The 21,841-nt window shown below is 34.6% G+C and overlaps 1 protein-coding gene across 3 annotated transcripts; it reads left to right on the top strand.

Moving 5' to 3' along the window:
• Positions 1 to 1,540: 1,540 nt before the first annotated feature.
• On the top strand, positions 1,541 to 16,293 carry LOC113871224 (acyl-CoA-binding domain-containing protein 4-like). 3 transcript variants are annotated; one of them, XM_027508171.1, is made up of 18 exons: positions 1,541 to 1,982; positions 2,548 to 2,618; positions 2,895 to 2,958; positions 3,051 to 3,122; positions 3,411 to 3,605; positions 3,700 to 3,777; positions 3,983 to 4,090; positions 4,231 to 4,297; positions 4,793 to 4,854; positions 10,977 to 11,116; positions 11,458 to 11,584; positions 11,662 to 11,776; positions 13,137 to 13,225; positions 13,560 to 13,643; positions 13,743 to 13,925; positions 14,492 to 14,632; positions 14,844 to 14,903; positions 15,682 to 16,293. In XM_027508171.1, exons 1-18 carry the CDS (start codon positions 1,824 to 1,826, stop codon positions 15,868 to 15,870), a joined length of 2,004 nt encoding a protein of 667 aa, XP_027363972.1. In that variant the 5' UTR covers positions 1,541 to 1,823; the 3' UTR covers positions 15,871 to 16,293. The 3 variants fall into 3 exon arrangements, with proteins under 3 accessions (XP_027363972.1, XP_027363974.1, XP_027363973.1); XM_027508173.1 differs by having other exon boundaries at positions 13,743 to 13,889; positions 15,682 to 16,124; XM_027508172.1 differs by having other exon boundaries at positions 13,743 to 13,937; positions 15,682 to 16,124.
• The last annotated feature ends 5,548 nt before the right edge of the window (positions 16,294 to 21,841 follow it).

Raw genomic sequence — 21,841 nt, 5'->3', positions numbered from 1 at the left:
ATTTTGCATTATAATTTGATCATTCTCCGGTGACTATTAATCATCATTACTTCTGGTAATAGATCCAAATGACATTTTGTGAGTTGTCAAATTGACGCGAGTATCACAAAAACAACACATTTTATAGCATTTGCATGATTCGATCGACTTGTCAAGTTCACGTTTCTATATACATTTAAAATTCTACCTTTTCGTTTTTTACAATTTCTTTGTTTATGTTTTAGTTTATTACTTCACAATGCATTCTTTATTCTAAACTATTCAAGTCAAATGATAACAAAAATATAAAATTAAATACTAGGGCTGACAACGTAGGTATGTGTGTACACGTACAATGAACAATACGAGATAGCTGCCAACTTGTTAGACATAATTATTGAAAGTTAATTAAAGTCATTTTTGTAAACAATTATTCACAACTAGCTGTGATAGAATTGTTTAATATTTGAATAGTAAATAGTAAATATTAAATATATCAACCACAAAATAAATGCTTTAATATTATGTTTCATTTTTTTTATCATAGTCTTTTCTTTATTAAAATTTAAAAATGCAATTTAATAAAATTTATTTTGATTCCCTTGTCAATGTATAGGATGAGGGGGGGGGGGGGAATCCTAATTCTCGAATTTTAATTTTGCATTCTTACATTAATATGCAATAAAAATAATATAAATTTACATCTTTGCGTTTATATTATGTTTGAATGAAATATAAAGTGAATAGGAAAAAAGTAAAAAAAAATGAAAAATAAATAAAAATTTATTTTGTTTGAATCAATAGAAATAAGAGAAAAATAAAAAAATCTTTAATTTAATTGGATGATAATAAAAAAGTAAAAGTATATATGATTTATATTAAAAAATATAATAAAAATAAAAATTTTAATATGTTTTTTTGAATTATATAATTTTATTTTTTGTATTATTTTAAAAATTTTCAATAAAATATAAAAAAAATGTCTTTCACCCTCACCCAAAATCTCATAATTTTGGAGGAAAAGTAAATTGATAGATCTCATGTTAACGATAATTTCCACTTATATAAAAGTCAAAATATTTAATCACATTATTTTTTTTTACATATACTTTTCTTTATCTGCTTAATTTTACCCAAAACAAACTAAGCATTACGGTGCATTTAGATCACTCTTTAACTAAAAAATTATTAAACTAACGATTTATGTCACAAATTTAATCATAAATTTTATTAGAATAAAATAAAATAAACTAATTTTAACCAAAAAAATTATTAGACTAAATAAAAAATTATGAAAAATAATATTTTTTATAAATTCCTTAGAATAATTTCTTAAAATTTATTTTAATAAAAAATAATCATACTATATAACAGCGTGTTTAGATCTATATTTATTAAACATTTAATTAACGTTATTAATTACAACTTTTGTATTCTATTAAATTTTATAACTTTTAATTATGTTTTCAATATTTGTAAAAGTGAGAGAGTAAATAATAAGTGTGAAGTTTATTTTAATTTTTGGGGAAGAACAAAGAAACTAGTGCAAAGGACAGATTACAGGGGTTGACACTGACAATTATGGAAACATTGGGGGATTAATGCCAAAATTTTTACCAATTATGGTGGATCTGTGAAGTCTGCAATAACATGGCAGGCAACGGGTACATGGTAATATTTTAACGTGTAGAACACCAGTTCCACGCCACCTTCGTTTTGTGTCGTACTTGTAATATCAGCTCTCGAGAAGGAACAAGAACGACACGTCGTATTGTATATTGGTGTAAGTGCGGGAGTGAGTGAGATCAATTGAATAGGAATTGGTTTGAGTGTGAAGAAGGAAGATGGCGATGGCGAGAGCAAGCTCTGGTCTGCAATATCCAGAGCGCTTCTACGCCGCGGCCTCTTACGTTGGATTTGACGGATCCACGTCTCCTACCAAAGCCCTCACCGCCAAGTTCGCCAACTCCACCGCTCTTCTTCTCTATAGCCTCTATCAGCAGGTACGCACCGTTTTCGATCTCTTCGATTCACTTTCTGCTTCGGCGCGCATTTCATGCTCTCGCTTATTTTCGCTTGTCGCAACTCTTATTTATGTGAATATCGAGTTTCGATTTTTAATTTTGCTATTGCTAGCTTGCTCTGTTGTGTTGTGTTGTCGGTGATGGAATTGGAAGGCGTTTCTGATCAATTGAGTGTGCCTCTAGCTATTCCAGGGGGTGTAGTTATTGGTAGATCTGGAGTTTAGACAGTGAGTGGAACAAAAATGAAAAAACAATTTCAGGACGCAATGGTTTTGTATGCAATATTGGTTAAAAGAAAAAGACAAACCTAGTCTGTGTAGATTCTGATGAAATGCACACCAATAAATATAAGACGCGTTTGAAACACCGAGGAATGAAATGTTGATTTGCCACTGCATTGATCCATCCATCCCACCATTTTAGCCTCCTCGTATCAAATGGCTTTTTGTTTTTGTTGTCAGATGTGCTGATATTATTTTGATTTGAAGTAGGGATTTATTCATGAGAATTACGCGTAAATTTAATGTTTGATTTGTTATGCCAGGCTAGTATAGGACGTTGTAACATCCCTGAACCCAGTTCATGGAAAATTGTGGAGCATAGTAAATGGGCCAGGTTAGTGTGCTTTAACATTCAAGCTGTCTTTTTGTTTTTCTTTTTTTTCGCTATGCTATTTCTATATCAGTCTCACTGATCCTTCACTCTATTAATGTATGCATTTATGTGTGGTTAGGATTTTACCAATGTTTCTTCATGCTGTATACGTTATGCAAATAGTTTGTTGTGCATGCTGCACTAATTTTAATAATTGTTTTTATATTATTCTGGCTGTTTGCACTGTGCTTTTGTTTTGTTGAGAATATCAATAAGCAGCAGTGGTTGTTGATGCAGCTGGAACCAACTTGGAAACATGTCTTCCACAGAAGCCATGCGTCTTTTTGTGAAAATATTGGAGGTCATGCTAATAATTTTGTTTCACCTTTCTTCCTTGGTACAATGCAGAATGGTAGCTAATTACTTTCATTCTTATTTCCCTTTTTCATGTAGGAAGAAGATCCTGGTTGGTATTCAAGAGCATCTAACTCCATTGTAGACCCTGTTGTTGATGTACAAATGAATGTAAGTATCACTAAGGTTATATGTAATGCTGAGTCATTTCCTTTCATCCACCAGGCATGCATCCAATTCTTGTGCGACTGAGAGTCATTTCAATGTTTTTGTTGCATGTTGTGTGCTGATTTATTGATATAATATTTAGGATTTGATCTTTAGATGTGAATTAATGTAAGAGATTTGTCATCGTAAAGTTACATGAGAAATGCAATGAGAGCATCCTATTTTTCTCCACTTTTCCTGCTACTTTTGACATAATTCTGCCCCTTCTATTTTGTCTTGCTGGTTTTACAGTATGATACCAAAGTTGAACCAGTAATTGAGAATGGGAACTCATATCCAGAGATAAAAACTATTTCCACTGAAAATGGAAGTCAAGTTGGATCCCAGGATAAGGATGTTGTCATTGAAGGCATTGGTTCAGTTGGAGTCTATGACCAATGGATTGCACCTCCTGTATCTGGTCAACGTCCAAAAGCCAGATATGAGGTCAAAATATAAATTCCATTCTTCTTTGCAAGTTGTTTATATCCAATCAATTTACTCCTTTTCCTCAGCTATTATTGTGTTTTTATATGTTCAGCATGGAGCTGCAGTCGTGCTAGACAAATTGTACATATATGGGGGAAACCACAATGGTCGTTACCTTAGTGATCTCCATGTAAGCATATATTTAATATCTCTGCTGCATGAAACATGCATTTTGGCTAAGTAGTAATATATCTTGTGAGGTTGTCTCAAACTGCCAATTTAAGTTCAAGTAATGGTTATGTTGTGGTTTTCACAGGTTAACTTTCTTAACCTCCCTCTACCTCTTGAGTTGACTACACTCTGTTTTAACTTTGAATTACATTGAAACAATACAGGTTCTTGATTTGAGAAGTTGGACTTGGTCAAAGGTTGAGGCTAAGGTTGAAGAGTCTACTGACTCGTCATCCTCAGCAACATTAACCCCTTGTGCTGGTCATTCCCTGGTTTGTGTTGAAAAAAAAAAAATTTCTCATTTGAAAAGTCCTGCATCATATTTTCTTCTATATTCAACGCGTTTTTGTTAGTTGCTAGTACTAATTTCAGAATATTTTGGATTTTGATTATTGTAACTTCGTCACCATAGATTCCATGGGAAAATAAACTTCTATCAATTGCTGGGCATACAAAAGATCGGAATGAAAGTATCCAAGGTATATGATAATAATGTTATGTCTTGTCATTCTTTAGCATCATATCTATGCAAAACTTAAAGCATGTAGAAATGGGAAATTTAGGAGTGTCATTTAAATGAGTTTCAGAGCAAAAGCTTTACAAAATTTTATGGTTCACTCTTCACTTCATTTGAAAAACTGAAAGACATGATATTATTACTTTATTCACCTTGAAGAAACGCAATCTAGACGGTAGAGAGTGATGAAATTTGTGTACATACTCAAGTGAAACATTCATGTACAAATTTTGTTAGTAGGTTTCTTTTTGTTCTTCAAGTAAATTTTCATTGAACAATAAAAACATGTAACATTTTGCTTTGTTGATTCAATCTATGCCCATTGATATGGTGTTTCCTCCCTGTTTAGTTGCTTTTTTCCTACTTCTGTATTCTTTTATTGTCATCTTTTCTACTGTAATTACAATTAAGAATCTATTTTTAATATTATTATTGAATGTTAATTATATTATAATAGTGAAAGTGTTTGATCTGCAAAAGGCAACATGGTCAACTCTAAAGACTTATGGGAAACCCCCGGTATGTATCTGTCATTAAAAATCTTTGAAATTGTTGAATTTTAGATATATGTGGCATGTTGCGTTTTTTTTTTTCTCTGATTGTCTAACAAGAGATGCATAAATTTGATGCTTATGCAGTGTTGCTTCATCTTTTCTTTTTCTGTAAAACTTAGACCCCCACTTCCTTGAGAGATACTTAGATTAACTAATTTAAAAACTTACACTCCCTCCCATGAAATATTCCACCAATGTTCTATACTTTAGTCCATTTTATTGTAAACAACCATCTTATTGACTGTTAGCAACTACGGAAGAGCCTCCTAGAGACATTTTCCTTCTTTGTAACTTTCATTGTCAATAACAACTAATTTTGAATACCCTATTATTGATTTTATGCTTCAGAGAGTTTGTTAGGAATCTATAGACAGCAAAATGATGAACATAAGAGTAACAGAAAAAGAAAAGGAATGAAAATTGGTATTGAGATAGAAAGAAAATGAGATATATATTAATTACGAAAATAAAGACAAAAAACCAGAGAATTTGAGTAATTCCCTATCCAGAGCTATGCTCCTCCCAAAACGTACAAATGCCTCTGCCAACAAAAATGCATTTGGGCCTTCTTTATGAATTAAGGGCCTATCATACTCCTCTCCATGAAAACTAGGCTTGTACTCAAGCTTGAAGTCAGGGACTGATTGCGGATGTTGTACTTCTCCTCCCAACTAGCCTCTTCAGTTGGTTTTCCCTTCCATTGGATCAGCAGTTGAGGAATTGACACCCCTTTCTTAGTGATGACTCGAGAGGCCAAAACAGTGGTAGGCTCCAAAGGGGAATTGAGATCCCCTTCCAAATCAGTAGGTAAATTATCATTTTTTGAGTAGTTTCCAACAGCTTTCTTGAGGAGGGAAATGTGGAAAACGGGGTTGAATGCAAGACTCTAGGGGTAATTGAAGCTGGTAGGCAACCTTCCCTACCCTGCTCAAGATAGTGAAAGGACCATAGTAGCGAGGGGATAATTTTGGGCAAATTCTTGCACCTATAGATTGCTGACCATGAGGCTTGAGTTTTAGAAACACCACCTCACCTATGTCATACTGTCGATTAGCGTGATTCTTATCGGGTTGAACCTTTATAGAACTTTGGGCTCGGTTCAAACGTAACTTGAACTGCTTGAGGGCCTCATCTCTATCCTTAAGCTCTCTCCCAACCGCTTTCACCTTGATTTCACAGGGCAAGAATTGAGTTACTACAGGGGGTGTCTGTACATATACTACCTCAAAAGTAGTGCTCCCTGTATATGCATGAAAGGTGGTATTGCACCAAAATTCCGCCCACGGCAACCAGATAACCCAAGATTTAGGTTGGTCAGCAATAAAACATCTCAAGTAGGTCTCAAGGCACCTGTTTACAACCTCAATTTGTCCATCGGTCGGAGGATGATAGGCGGTACTCATTTTCAATTGCGTCCCTTGCATTTTAAACAACCCTTTTCAAAAACTACTAACAAAAGTAGGATCTCCATTGTTTAGAATGGAAGCAGGAATCCCATGTAGTTTCACCACATCTTTAGTGAAAACTTCAGCAACTGTTTTAGCAGAGTAAGGGTGTCTTAGAGGGATGAAATGACTATATTTTGACAACCAGTCCACAATGACTAAAATAGCGTCAAACCCTGCCCAGTGATGAAATCCAAAGATATTTCTTCCTAAATCTGTTCTGGAGCTGGCAATGGTTGTAAAGCCAGCAGGGGATGCAACTAAGTATTTTTGGTGTTGACAAGTATCACATTCTTGCACAAATTCTGAACTAAACATCTCATACCGAACCAAAATAGGTTGGCTGCTACCCTTCTATAAGTTCGATAAAAACCAAAATGACCACGAACTCATTTAACAAGGTAGGTATCCAAGCAGATTGGTTAGAGATTACCAAACGCCCTTGATAGAACAAAACCCCCTTAGTGTAGGTGAATCCTAGTTTGGTGGGCTGTTGGTGCTGCAATGCAGAAATAATTTGCAGTAAATGGGCATTTTTATGCACCTCTTCAATCAACTCCTTGCTTCCCATCCAGCTAGGTGTATGGAGCATAGAATTGAGTTCTAAATCTCCAAACATACGGGATAGAGCATCGGCCCCCTTGTTCTCTTGACCAGGCTTATACTCAATGTCAAATTGGTAACCGAGGAGCTTGGCAATCCAGTTCTGCTGACAGGCAGTGGTAATAAGCCGCTGCATTAATTGCTTGAGACTTTTCTGATCTGTCATCATAACAAACCTACGATCAAGAAGGTAGGGACGCCAATGTTAGATAGCTAGAGTCACGGCCATGAGCTCTGTAGAGATTAAGAGAGAAAGAGCATATAGAGATAGATAGATTAGTGTGCTGGAAATGGATACTCTACAATGTGTAGAGATTCTTATATTTATAAGGATACATATGTAATCCTACTAGGTCAAGCCCATTATTATAATACTAAAATAAATTCTAATCCTAATACGTCTTTTCTAACTATTCATAACAAGCTCCTTCTCGTAGGCTGATTTAGTTAGATTCCTTTTCCCAAGAGCTTTGCTGAAATAAGACACAGGACGCCCCTCCTGCATCAAGATCGCTCCCAAACCAAGCCCAGAGGCATCACTTTCGATGATAAATTCTTTAGAAAAGTCTGGTAAGGCCAAAATTGGCCCAGTGGTCATCTTTTCTTTGAGTAATTCAAACGCCTTTTGTGCTTCACTGGACCAAAAGAACCCATCCTTCTTGGTCAGAACAGTCAATGGCCTGAAAATTTTTTCATAATCCAGTATGAATTTGTGATAATAGCCCGTCAATCCAAGGAAATCGTGGACTCCCTTCACATTAATTGGAACATGCCTCTCTAAAACACTCTGAATCTTGTTAGGATCCATTGCCACCCCATCCTTAGTGATTAAATGACCCAAGTACTCAACTGATGGTTGGGCAAAAGAACATTTCTTCTTATTTGCAACTAACTTTTCAGCTTGAAACCATTGCAGCACCTTGACTATATGCTCCAAATGAGAGTCTCAGTCTGGGCTATAAATCAAAATGTTATAAAAAAACACAAGTACAAAATTACGCATCATATCCTTGAAAACGGAATTCATGAGGGCTTGAAATGTTGAAGGGGCATTCATCAAACCAAAGGGCATTACTAAATATTTGTAGTGGCCCTCATGAGTTCTAAACGCTGTTTTGTGCATGTCCTCCTCCTTGACTCTGACTTGGTTAAATCCATATTTGAGATCCAGTTTGGAAAAATATTTTGCACCATGGAGTTCATCTTGTAATTCATCAATAACTGGGATGGAAAATTTGTTAGGAACGATGACCTTGTTCAAAGCATGATAGTCGACACACATCCTCTAAGAGGTGTCCTTTATTTTTACTAAGATAACCGGACTAGAGAAAGTACTCTGACTTGGTTTGATTATTTCAGCCTGCAACAATTCCTTTACTTATCGCTCAATTTCATTCTTGTGATGATGAAGATATTGATATGGTCTTACATTAACTGGACCTGCTCCATCCAACACAATAGCATGTGCCTCTTTTCATTTGGGAGGCAACCCCCTAGGTTCTTGAAATACCGCATCGACAAGGTCAGTAACTTCTGTAACTCCTTTGGTGTCCTCATGTTTCCTCCTGTAAGGGACAAATTCAGCTCAGCATAAACCAATATACCTTCAATCAGCTGCAGATATTTGTTCAAAAAACTATGTAATGCCATATGACGCTGTACTTCATTGCCAATTCCCTTCAACTCAACCCATTCTTCTTGCAGTTGCACTAGCATGAGTTGCTTCTCCTAGTCTACCCACATCCCTCCAAGGGATGCTAGCCAAGACATTCCCAACACCACATCTATTCCTTCCAAATCAAATTGAATGACATCCATTTTCACCTTATGCTTCCCTAACTCAAGCTCTATGCCCACACATTTCCCTTGGGTTTCTGTTCTGTGACCATCACCCAATTTGATTTTTATGGGTTTGGTCTCAACAATTTGCCACCCTAGCTTCTCGGCAATCTTCTTGGATATAAAGTTGTGGGTTGCCCCACTATCAACCAAGAGCAGAATAGGGACTCCTTTTACCATATCTTGAAGCTTTAATGTGCGTGGATGGAGGAATTTCAACTCTTCCAAGCTTTGAAGGTTCATAACACTGGACTCTCCTTTGGAATCACCTCCTTCCTTCTCATCGACTTCCATTTTGTGGGTCTCACCTGTTTCGTTATCGTCATCCTCAGTCAACATTATACGCAGTTGTTTGGCTGAGTATTGGTGCTGTGGGTGGAAAGGGCCCCCACACCTAAAGCATAGCCCCTTTTGTTTCCTCTCGACGTCCCCTTTTTTTCAAATTTGGGCTTATATTTGGATGTTGGGCCATTTGTATTTCTGTCATGGCCTTCTTTCCCTCCTTTCACATGGACCCAATCATCCATTCTGTCTTTACTCGACCCATTCGACCCAGATCTATGCTGTGCCCCGAATCTAAGCATGGTATTGGATCCGAACTGTCATGATCCAGCCCAGTTCTCCTTCGTCTCCCTCATCTTCAACTCCACAGCTCTGGCCACATTCAGAAGGCGAGCATGAGGTAAAGACCCAAGAGCCTGTAAGCTTCGCACCTTGCCCCTTACTCCGTCATGTAATCCATGGACAAAATACCTGGAAGTTATCCTTGGAGATAGATGATTGAAACTTGCATTGGGAGTTGCTCTTTTTAGGAAGACAACCAACCTGTGCGGTCAACCTCTCAAATTGCTGGATGTAGTCTTCAATATCTCCGTCTTGTTGCAGTACAGCAAGCTGTTCGAAAACATTTTCTTCGCTGATTCCATTGTATTGTTTCAGCAACTCCTCTCTGAACTTCTCCCATGTCAACTCTCCTCCTTCCTCCGTTAGGGACCTAAAAAAATGAACAGTTGGCCCTTCCATGCACAACTAGGCCAAATTCACTTTTACCTATGGTTGAGTACCTCGCACCTCGAAATACACCTCCGCCTTAATGATCCAATCAACGGGATCTTCTCCATCGAACATCTGTAGCTCAACTTGCTTCACCAATCGTCGAAATTCCTCCAACGAGTCATCGTCAAGCTTGGACCATCCGCTCTCATTCGGATTTGCCTCTGGTTTCTTCTTGGACTGAGAGCTTATGTCATTATCTGATTCTTTGGTAGCGATGGAATCAAGTCTCTCCCTGTTTTCCACTATCAAAGCTCGTAGCTCCGCCAGAATGTTACGAAAATCTGACATTGCCTCTTTTATGGCTGAGACTCTGCTTTCCCTTTTCTTTGGTGGCATTCAAAATGTAGTCACTAATGCTGATTATGGAACTAACGATGTTCGTCGAAATTGAATTATCAGGCAAGAAGGACCAGTTTGTTAGGAATCCATAGACAACAAAATGATGAACATAAGAGTAATAGAAAAAGAAAAGGAATGAAAATTGGTATTGAGATAGAAAGAAAATGAGATATATATTAATTACGGAAATAAAGACAAAAAACCAGAGAATTTGAGTAATTCCCTATCTAGAGCTATACTCTTCCTAGAACATACGAATGCCTCTGCCAACAAAACAAGATTCTTCTTCCCCTTTCTCTCTCCTTATCACTTCCCTTGTAAAGAATTCTCCCTCCACACCAACTCTACTGTGCCACCTGGCTACTACTAACCTCCCCGCTCTTTTTCTTTCTCTTGTATACTTTCCAAATTAGGGGCTTAGAGAAATTCTTGGACAAAAATGCATTTGGGCCCTCTTTATGAATTAAGGACCTATCAGAGAATGAAATGAAATTTTAGACTCCCTCACTAATGGTTTTGGAACTTTAACCAAAATATTCGATGTGTTTTCTAAGGCACCAAAGTTGAGTAGGATTCAAAATTAGTTGCTAATGTTGTTGATAGTTGCAACAAGAAGAATTGCCTCTAAATGGCTTGTTCACATTTCAATGGATCAATACGTTGCAAATATTAATTTCTCAAGAGTAGGAAGTATAATTTTTTGCTTAAGCTATTAGGGGTGGGGAGTTTAATTTTATCCTTTTTTTTTTAAATGGAACACATCAATCAACAGTTAAATTGAATTTTTTTCATGTGTCCTTTTTAGGTATCACGTGGAGGCCAGTCAGTTACCTTAGTTGGAACAAGCTTAGTAATTTTCGGTGGACAAGATGCCAAGAGAACTCTCTTGAATGACCTGCATATTCTTGATTTGGAAACCATGACATGGGATGAAATAGATGCTGTGTAAGAAGTTTCCTGAAGCAACCTTTCTATCTTATTATATTTTTAGTTGGGTGGGGTTGGGCATGAAAGTTTTAATTAATATGCTGGTAAATGTTAATGTTTTAAGGGTGTAAACCAAAAAAAAAAAAAAAAAAAAACATAAGAAGGACTTGATGTTTGATTTTGTTTTGCAATTATCTTCTTTGCTTATGCCAAAATCTGGTTCTGATACATGGTAATTGTTACTCATTTTCATTGGTGTTGAATATGCTATTATACTGGCTTTCCTATTCCTATCTAGAGAGAAATATTAACAAGGGAAACATGTTAATTCTTGATGCTAAAGAAATCTCAAATGGCAGTGGGGTGCCTCCTTCTCCAAGGTCTGATCATGCTGCTGCTATTCATGTGGAGCGATACTTACTTATCTTTGGTGGGGGTTCACATGCAACTTGCTATAATGATTTACACGTTCTCGATTTGCAGACTGTAAGACCACTGCCTCTTCTATTAGGCTGCGGACTGGAAAAATCAGCTTCATCTAATCATCTATGTGAACTATGCAGATGGAATGGTCTCGACCAACACAATTGGGTGAAATACCAACACCCCGCGCTGGACATGCTGGTGTGACAGTAGGGGAGAACTGGTTCATTGTTGGTGGGGGTGACAATAAGAGTGGTACGGCTTTTTGTCACCTGGTTACCTAAATTCAAAATATTTCATTTTGGGGAATGGATATTTCCTGTATAAAATATTTTTTGATTCATGTACAAATAATTTTGGAATTCTTGCAGTAGACACATTCATTCTTAGGTCAAACTAAATAAATAAATAAATAACTAGTTTTATGATGGTAGTGCTGCATAGTTTGTTGGTTTGGCATGCTTTCAAATATACACGCACAAAGAGACATGTTTGTGTGTATGAGAAACTAATTTAACTGGTTTGATTCTCATTTTTAAATTGCATGTATTTATGCATACTTGTACTGTCAAGCATGGCCCCAACTTCTAAAAACAGTAGAAAGGAAGATAAATGTAGAGCAATATTCAAATTGATAACAAGCATTCCATTGATTATCTCAGGTAGTTTGTGTTAAAGAAAATGCCATTTTTAAGGTAAAGATTATTGAACATGCAGTGTGTGCCATCTTCTCCAAGACCTGTTTGAATTCTTAATATGTATTAACACATGCATAGGCCAAGTTTGGCCTATTTGTCCTGCATATTTCTTCCTTCTTTGTGTGCTTTATGAGTGAATGGAAGTGATACCAAAATGTTTAAAACTTGGTGGAGAATCAAATACAACCAAAAGAAATCAAAGCACATAGAAGATCCTAGCAACCAACATTGAGATGCACTTGATTAGTCCTTCATTGTTTAGGTAATTGGCAGAGTATTACTTTTTTATGAGAATGGAGTTTGCTTTCGGAAGTTTGAATTCTATGTTTGGGAATGTTCACCTGAACATAATTTTGTAGAAATGAGCTTCAAATGGTTAGATTAAATAAAATTACTTGTGAACTTACTAAGATACTGCATAATGCATTCTGGAGTTACTGTAACAGAATAAATTCATGGCTTCGAAAACAATTTGTATAAGTTATAGTTATAAAAACATTACTGTTCTATTGGGATCATTATGGTGGGTAACTTGTAGTGTAGTTATGATAGAAAACTGGTAGCCTATTAGAAAGAATAGGGAAAATCTTCCCTGATTACAGCACTACAGAACTTTGAGGGTCTGACTTCCAATGCCCAAAGGCCTCAATTTCCTCTCAAATGATTAGATACTTCTACTGTCAACCCCTCTTCTCAGTTACGGGGAACATGCATTATGTCTTCTCATCCCAGCCCAACTAACTAATTCATTCGCGCACTAACAATTATCAACAGATGCTAACAGATATATCTGTATGGCTTTATCACCTAGTTTGTTGCAAATGTATCGTTGATTTTAGATTAGAAGACATTTCCGGTGGTGTCTTACGGTTGCTTTATATATCTTGTTTCAAGTTATATTCCATGCTATTTTGCAGGGGTCTCAGAGACTGATGTGTTAAATATGTCTACACTGACTTGGTCAATGGTAACTTCTGTTCAAGGGCGTGTTCCTGTTGCTAGTGAGGTACTTTTAATTGTGTAGTGACCTTTTATCATGGGAGAACACCAAATATTCACTCTTGTTAAAAATATTGACATGTAGAAAAAATAACCTTCTGATGCTGTCATTTTGTATAATGTGTTACACTCCAAGTGGTTATTCCCCCTTGATGGTAAATATTTTTATCAGGAGTTCTGTTTCTGGACTTCTCCCTTTTATATATGCATATCTTGTTACAGAGTTGCATGTGCTATATATTCATTCTAAATGTTACATCCTTGTTAACTCCATGCTGTCATCACTCATCATAGTTTTCTAGTGCTATCTGCTTATGATATTAAAGCATTTCCCATTGCAGGGCTCAAGTTTGGTTGTAAGCTCATGTGATGGTGAAGACATACTTGTATCATTTGGAGGATACAATGGACGGTACAACAATGAGGTGAAGAACTAAATATTATTTCAAAATCTTGGCCTTTACTGCTTTGTTTTACTTTTGTTTTATTGTTCTCTCTCCCCTGATGTAGTTTACTGTGTTCAGGTCTATGTCCTTAAACCAAGCCACAAATCAACCTTGCAATCAAAAATACTTGACAATCCCATACCAGACGGTGTTGCTGCTGTGCACAACGCCACAAATGCTACTCGAGATCTGGTGTCTGAATTTGCAGCAGGGCATGAAGGGAAAGTTAAGGAACTTGCTATGGAAAATGTTGATTCAATAGTATGTATTATTGTAAAGCATGCCCTATTTCACTTGACTGACATAGACTTGCATTGTCTAGCCAATGTCATTGAACCAGTTAGTGTGATATTTCACCTTTTGCTGATGTTAGGTCCAAAGCAAAAATAATAATGAAAAATCATTTGGAAGCTCATAAGAAACTACAAACCACACAGATACCCTATATGTGCATTTGTATTTTGTCAATGAAGAATGCTAACAACACACCCTCATACACACTCTTTAACGCACTCTACTATTAGCTAAAATTTATTGAAAATTACAAAAATGATGTGGATCTTACTCTTAAATTAATGTTTTTCTCTCATACTTTTATAGTGTCAATAAATTTTAAGCAATAGTGGAGAGTGTGTTGCTAGCATTCCTCTTTTGTTGATAGTGAATTCCTATTTCACTCCTCAAATATTGCAAATTCTGTCTGCATTATTCAAATTACAGGCATAACAGATAAATTCTGCATTTGGTGTATTTCATTTCTATTCCTGCTTTCATTTCAGTTCTTGCTAGTCACCACTTTTACATTTTGATTTTTGGGTATCTAACAGAAATCAAAAGGTGATCTTATAACAGTCCTGAAGGATGAGAAAGAAGAATTGGAATCATCACTCAGCAAGGAGAAGTTGCACACACTTCAACTAAAACAAGAGCTGGCAGATGCTGAAACTCGTAACTCTGACCTTTGCAAGGTAACTATTTTAATTGTTGAAGTTTCTTTTTCATTTTGGAAGTAGATGAAACACTATGTTGCCAGTACACATTGAATATAATCCATGGGTAAAGTACTGGTAAATTATGCGGTTAAATAAGCAGAATGAGATCTAAAAACACAACTTGTATGTTATCTATTGTTCTATAATGCTATCAAAATGTCCTCACTTTTTTGCACTGATAATGCAGGAGCTCCAATCAGTACGTGGTCAGCTTGCTTCTGAGCAGTCAAGGTGTTTCAAACTTGAGGTAATCATTAATGCTTCTGACAACCTTCCCCTCTGGGTCACCACGAGAAAGTGTTTCTGAACATTTATTACCATTATGAGAAATTAAAGCTCACAATTTTAAACCGTATTCCTGATCTCTCCAGTGGATCCAACTCACAATAGTATTGTTAGAGAAAGAGCTCTTGATGAAATCACAAAACACCTAATTGGAAATTGAATGCTTCCCTTCTTGGCTTTACTGGCTAGGGTTGTCGGTGAGGAGTACTTTTGAAATCATAGATTCATAGTTAATCACTTGGAGTGAACCGAGTCCACTCTCCAGCAGTTAAGTAAATGCTTAGTTCGATAAATTATCAGCTATAGGCATTCAAATGAAGTGATCAATATTCCATCACTGGGTAATTTTTTTCCTCCAAATGTAGCTTAGTGAGGAAAAGTTATTGGGGAAACGCAGTACAATGTCATTCATGTACTAGCTATTCATAGAGCAAGGAGTTGTCAATTTGATCAGGAATTTGAATTTCAAAATTTTCCATTCTTCACAAAAATTTCTTGATTGTATTAAAAACTGTTAATCACACCAAATGCATATTACTCTATGGTCAGTTTGGTGTCACTTGGGGAAGCATACCTGCCTGAGAGAATTTGTCAATGAAATCATTCTAGGAAAATCTCTCTTTGTTATGGTCTAGTTTGTCTGTGTGAGACTGCTTTAGAAGTTTGGCGTTTATCTCCTTTTATTATGTGGAAGAATTTGGATTTTTCTTTTTCACTGAAAAGAGTATTTGGGATCACAGGTGGAGGTTGCTGAATTAGGTCAGAAGCTCCAAACAATTGGAACACTACAAAAGGAACTTGAACTCCTCCAGAGACAAAAAGCTGCATCTGAGCAGGCTGCCTTAAATGCAAAACAAAAGCAGGGTTCAGGTGGTGTGTGGGGTTGGCTTGCCGGTACTCCCCCTAGTCAGAAAGCAGATGATGCGTGAACGCTTGATTAACCTAACTTTATAACAATGCCACATTTGGTTTTTTTCATTAGCCAATCGTTATATCCAATGCATTTTTTCTTTCGTTTTGATTCGGTTCTTTTCGTAGTGAAGGAAATAAAATCTAGCTGCTGTTTGGCCCAAAGGAAACCACCCCATGGGGGTTCTTCCAGTAATAGATATTACACATATACTGTAATTTTAGTTATGTAGTTTCATACAGCTCTTTGTCCAGGACAATGCATGTTGTTGTTCCCACCATTTTTGCTGATTTGTATTCAATTCAAAACAAATCAATGATTGAATGAAAGCATAGATATTCTTTTATTTGGGAGAGCTACTAACTCTATTGAATGAAAGCACGTGTAATATCTATTACTGGATTAAAAACATATCAATGATTGAATGAAAGCATAGATATTCTATTATATGGGAGAACTACTCTATATTTTGAATTTTTTTTGGGTCAGGTTACATTATCAGAATTTTTGTATAACCGTTACTCACTATTAACCGTGTTTGTTAGAAAAATGTCATACCATGACACGAATTCTTAAGCTTCATCAACAGTTGAAATTCTTTCATGCATAAATTATTAGATAAGATTTAATGGAAGTGAAATTTTTTTGCTTTAGTGAAATTTTATTAGCATTTTTCTGCTGTTGCAATACAAGCATCCTGATGAACAAAAGATTTGTTACAAATTTCATCAAAATATAAATAGAAATTAATTTAATATTAAGGTGCTAACATAGGTCTTCTTTATGAATCATTGGATGAATAATTAAATATCTAGTGTGCCATGTATTCAGAAAACAAGTAAAAAGGAGAGTTTTTGTAATTTCAAGTTCAATCAACTTAAGCAGAAAATTAAATTTCAAAGTTCAACCAATAAAATGTAATAACCTTTAGTAGACTCTATCTCTATTCTTCTCAAGATTTAATATTCTTTCACTCCTCTCAGAATTAGGTTAATTTAACAAGCAAAAATTAACTTTATATTTCCATACAAATTAAGCAATTCAATGGACTCCAATCTCTCATCTCAAGATTACGCAATCTTAGAAATAAATTTAGAATTAAGCAATTCAAGTTTAGAATCTCATTAAAATGAATTAGGGTTAGTTAAGCAATGTCTCCCTCATTCAACCATTAACTCAATTCAAGAGATTAAGAAGAAGAAATTCATGAAAGAAAAGAAATTATATTAACATTCAAAAGCCAAGAAATTCAAGAATCCATATGAACTCACTAAGGATTACAAGAAAGTTTAGCCCTCCATAAAGATGGGTCTAACAATTACAAAATGAAAGTAAAGAGAAATCAATAACATCAAGATGAAAAATTAAAGAAAAGTAAAGAAGAAATGAAATTCAAACCCTAGGTTGGACCCTTGGCTGTCACCCAAGGCTAACCTAGGCTCTGTATTCCTAAATTGGTAAGAAATCTTAAAGTGTGTAAAAACTTCTAACCTAATTTCCAAAAATCTATATATACTAAGTCTGACGCAATTTCATAATGATTACTCTTGTAAACAAGAGTGAACACGCGCAACATTTCTCGGGTTTCTCCCTTTCTGTAGTGATCACTTTTGTGTATAATAGTAGTTACTTTGGGTGCGCGTAGTTACTCTCACTTATGAGAGTGAACACGCGCAGAGTGTTCTAGTTTAGTCTTTACTTGAGTGATCACTTTCACTTTTGAAAGTGGTTACACACAAGGTCCTTCATCCTGAGGCTTTCTGGAGTGATTACTATCACTCATGAGAGTGATTACGCGAAGACACTGTGGTTCTTTTTAGCTTTGGAGTGATCATTGCTGCTTCTAAAAGTGATTACTCTAGCCTATCCTTTGGAATCAGCTTTCTGGAGTGATCACTTTGGTACCTGAGAGTGATTACTCTCAGTTCATATTTTCCTAAAGAGTTAAAAATTTATGGAATTTGTCTAGAATCTCCTGCACAATTATTCAAATGCTCAGAATTGCAAAATATATTTACAAAAGTTAGTGTAAATAAGGTAAAAATTAAAAAAGCTATAATATTTGACCTAAATAAGATTTTTATGTTATTTACAATCTCTAAGACTATTTTTCCTATTAAAACTCTATAAAAAACAAGACAAAATATCTATGAAGTGTGGATTCATCAAAGCCCTTGGTTGTGTTAGCTGTTAAGCTTGAATTGGTTTTTGGAAGAGAACTTTTACAAGTAATATTGATTTAATTTTTTATAATTCTTTTCATTGTTATCTTATTAATTTTTAGGACTTGATTGTTAATCAAATCAAAATTTTATATGTATCAATGTCCTTTTATTTATTTATTTATTTGAGGTAAGTTGAACAAAATATGTTACTAAAATTTAAATAAAACTTTTCAAGTTAAAATAAAATTTCTGTTTTTGTAATAAATATTTTGAAATTTAATTTCAGTTAATTTTTTTTAATGAAGTTTTAATCTCTAAATTTTTCAAAATAAATAATTTTAGTTCCTATTATTAAGTAATTTCTATTAAGTTCTAAATGAGTTTTGTTTTGTTTTTGTTTTTAAATGCTTAACAATAATTGAATTTAGTATTATCAGGTATATTTTAATTATTATTTAAAAATTTTGGAAATTTATTTTTGAAAATGGTTAATAATTTTGAAAATTAATTCCAATAAGTATGAAACTAAACTAATTTTTGAAAGTGTATAGTCTTAATTTCAAAAACTTATTTTTAGAAACGTAAAATTCTAAAATAATTTCAAAAATTAATTTCTGAAAACATGAAAACTTATTTTTAAAACTGTAGAATTCTAATTTTAAAAATTTATTTTCAAAAATTAATCTCTAAAAGTTGGAATACATAAATTTGAAAATCAACTTAATTTTAAAAAATTACTTTTAGAAGTGTAGAATCTTAATTCTAGAAACTTACTTCGAAAAAAGATTATTAATTTTAAAAATTATTTTTTTTAAATATAAAAACCTAATTTTAAAATTAATTTTTAAAGTATAAAATCTTAATTTCAAAAATTTATTTTAAATAAATGGTAGAGTTGATATGTCAATGAAAGTCGTGTTAAAATAGGTGATGATAAAAGAATAAAGAAATTTAGGACAATAATGAGAAAAAATAAAATGCAATAGAAATGAACAATGTAAATAAAAGAAAAAAGTTATTTCAAAATTTGAAACAAAAATAGAAAAATTTATAGGTTATTTAATTTTAAAAATTATCTTTATTTAATAATTTATTTTTTTGTTAGAAATATTTTAGAAAAAAAAAAAATATATATATATATATATAAGAAAAAAGAGTTGAAAAAAGCAATCAATATATTAAATAAGAAGTAAAATTGACCCCTGGCCGTTAATCCTCGACATCATCAAATGTTGGACATTTTAATCTAAATAACAGCTTTGTCATAATAGTGTTAATTTTTATTGTAATGTGATACTTGATATGTCAAAACGATTACTGTTGCTACTATCATCTTCAACAACTCATCACCTCCTTACCTACTATGTTCTCACTTGCCATTGCTATCTCTTACTCTCCCTCCTCCACTAACTTTACCTCTTATACCACCACTTGCTCTAAACTCTCCCATGTCCTGAACCTCCACCTATTCCTTGTCCTTCATCACCTTTTTCTCCTTTATTATCAACACCACCTGCCTCAAAGTCTTTACCACAATGTTCCTTCATCCTAGTAGTAAAACCTCATTCTTTATTAAATAACCCTTTGGAGAAACATATTAAAATTTTGGCAAGCGTACCTAACTTTCATTTTAGTAAAGGAGTATGTGTTGTCGTATCCACAGAGATTGGTAGATATATTTATAATTTTTATTATCTTAATTAAAATTCTTATAAAAATATTAATGTTTGCATAAATATTCATGAGTTGAGAAATTTAGACAATCAATAATTGAAGTTTGAATAAGATGTAAAAATATTAGCATTTGAATTGGGATTAGATTTCATCATTCATCTTTCTCTATATTTTAACGAATAGATACATAGAAACTATTCTATAGAAGTAGATGCACTCTTTTAATGTTTGCTTATATCAATTCCTCAAATACAAAGTTCCTAAGAGTATACTATAAATAACAATTTATCATATATACAATGAATCCTTCAGTATTAAAAACAAGAGTTAAAAAATAATTGATATATTGAAACATATTCCTAATTTTATAACACTGAGTGAGTTTCATTTAATATGGTTCTAAGACTTACCTTCCATCTAAACTTTAGATCCTAAATCAAAATACTATTATTTAAAATAGAATCAATCATTAAAAATAGAATGAAAGCACCAACATCTATAGAAATAGATAACTATATATAAATCATCAAAATACTTTAAAGTTGAAGATTACATCCAATTTGAAAGGGAGCTTAGCCACTCATAGCTTCCATTACAACAAAAGAAAGAAGAGAAAATGGTTGAGAAATTGTATCCCAATGCTTATTCACCAAATGCCTTAGTTTTCCCTTGTTGAAGTTCTATTCTTGCTCCGTTTCACCCCCCTTTCTTCACCGATTCTTCTTCCTTAAAAGTGAAGTTAATGAATTCTCGCTCAAGTAAGGAAGTCTTGCTTAAGCAAAAATCAGGCAAAGACCCAAGTCTCTTACAACTTGCTTTCTTGTTGAAGTCCTAAATTTTAGTGTATGCTCACTTGTTCTAAGTCTCTTACAGCTTGCTCATTTGATCCAAAAATTGAAAGAACTATGTGAAGACAAAGGAAAGAGTTGAGAAGCCAAAGAATAGTAGTGAGAAGGAAATCAATTCAAGATTATATTACACCCACTACTGAAGGTGCTTCTTGAAGCATTGCAGCCCCTAATATGGAGGCCAACAATTTTTAGTTGAAGGCAGCGTTGATTATTATGGTTCAAAACTTACACATTTTGGAGGAATGCCTAATGAAAACCTAAACCTCCATTTGACAAAATTCCTCCGACTCATAGACAATATAAAGTAGAACGGGGTCACCACTAATGCTATTAGGCTTCACATTTTCCCATTCTCTATCACAAAAAAGATGAATGCATGGTTTGCCACGCTCCCAACAAGCTCCATGACAACATGGAAAGTGTAACACCTTATGTTTAATTTTAATAAATCATAATTTTGCAAATTCAGAATAAAATAAATGTTATTTCAAATAAGGTTCTCAACCCTTGGTTTCATCAAATATTTTAAAATAAGGAAAGAGGTTACAATTTCTATCAAGTCACTACTACAGGACCCATTCAAATACATTAGTTTCAAATTAAACTCCTAGTCCTATAGCAGTTCCATTCACCCCTTTCACTGAGTTCGGTGCTGATCGTCTTGATTACTTGAAAAATGAATGTAAGGGTGGGTACTCTACACTACCAAAACACAATCAAACATAGAGTCTCACATTTAGCACATTTCCAACACATTACATAATCACAATCACAGGCAACACTTCACATTCATAATTACAAAACACAAATCCATGCATACGCACACCAGCCACACTCACTGTAGCACTGTGATCACAGATTTACACCATGAATGGTCGTCAGTTACCCCCGCCCCACGGATACCACATGGACAATCACGGGTCGCTCAGCAAAGGTAATGGTCAAAGGTCTAGTCAGGAAGAGAGTGTGTGGCCCGTGGTGCACCCGTTCCACAGTCGGTGTCACCACCACTCCCTTTTCCCCAAGGTATTTCTACCAACCTTATCTCCCACACCCCAGTGTATCACTGAACCATTCACAGCACATTACAACGGCGCTAACACGCCCATTCACACATATTCCATTCACGCATGCAATAATCATGCTTACACACGACACACAACCCACATTGCATTCAAATATACAACACTAGGCCCATATTCATTTCACATTACATGGCACATAGCCAACATTCATCTATATTACACGGCCCTCGGGCCCACATTTGTTCACACACTGCAATACAAAGCAAAATTCCATC

The sequence above is a fragment of the Abrus precatorius genome, unplaced genomic scaffold, assembly GCF_003935025.1.
Source record: "Abrus precatorius isolate BTA unplaced genomic scaffold, Abrus_2018 Scaffold7, whole genome shotgun sequence".
Classification (NCBI taxonomy): Eukaryota; Viridiplantae; Streptophyta; class Magnoliopsida; order Fabales; family Fabaceae; genus Abrus; species Abrus precatorius.
Note: the sequence above shows the minus strand (reverse complement) of the source record. Positions and strands in the feature narration are given on the sequence as shown.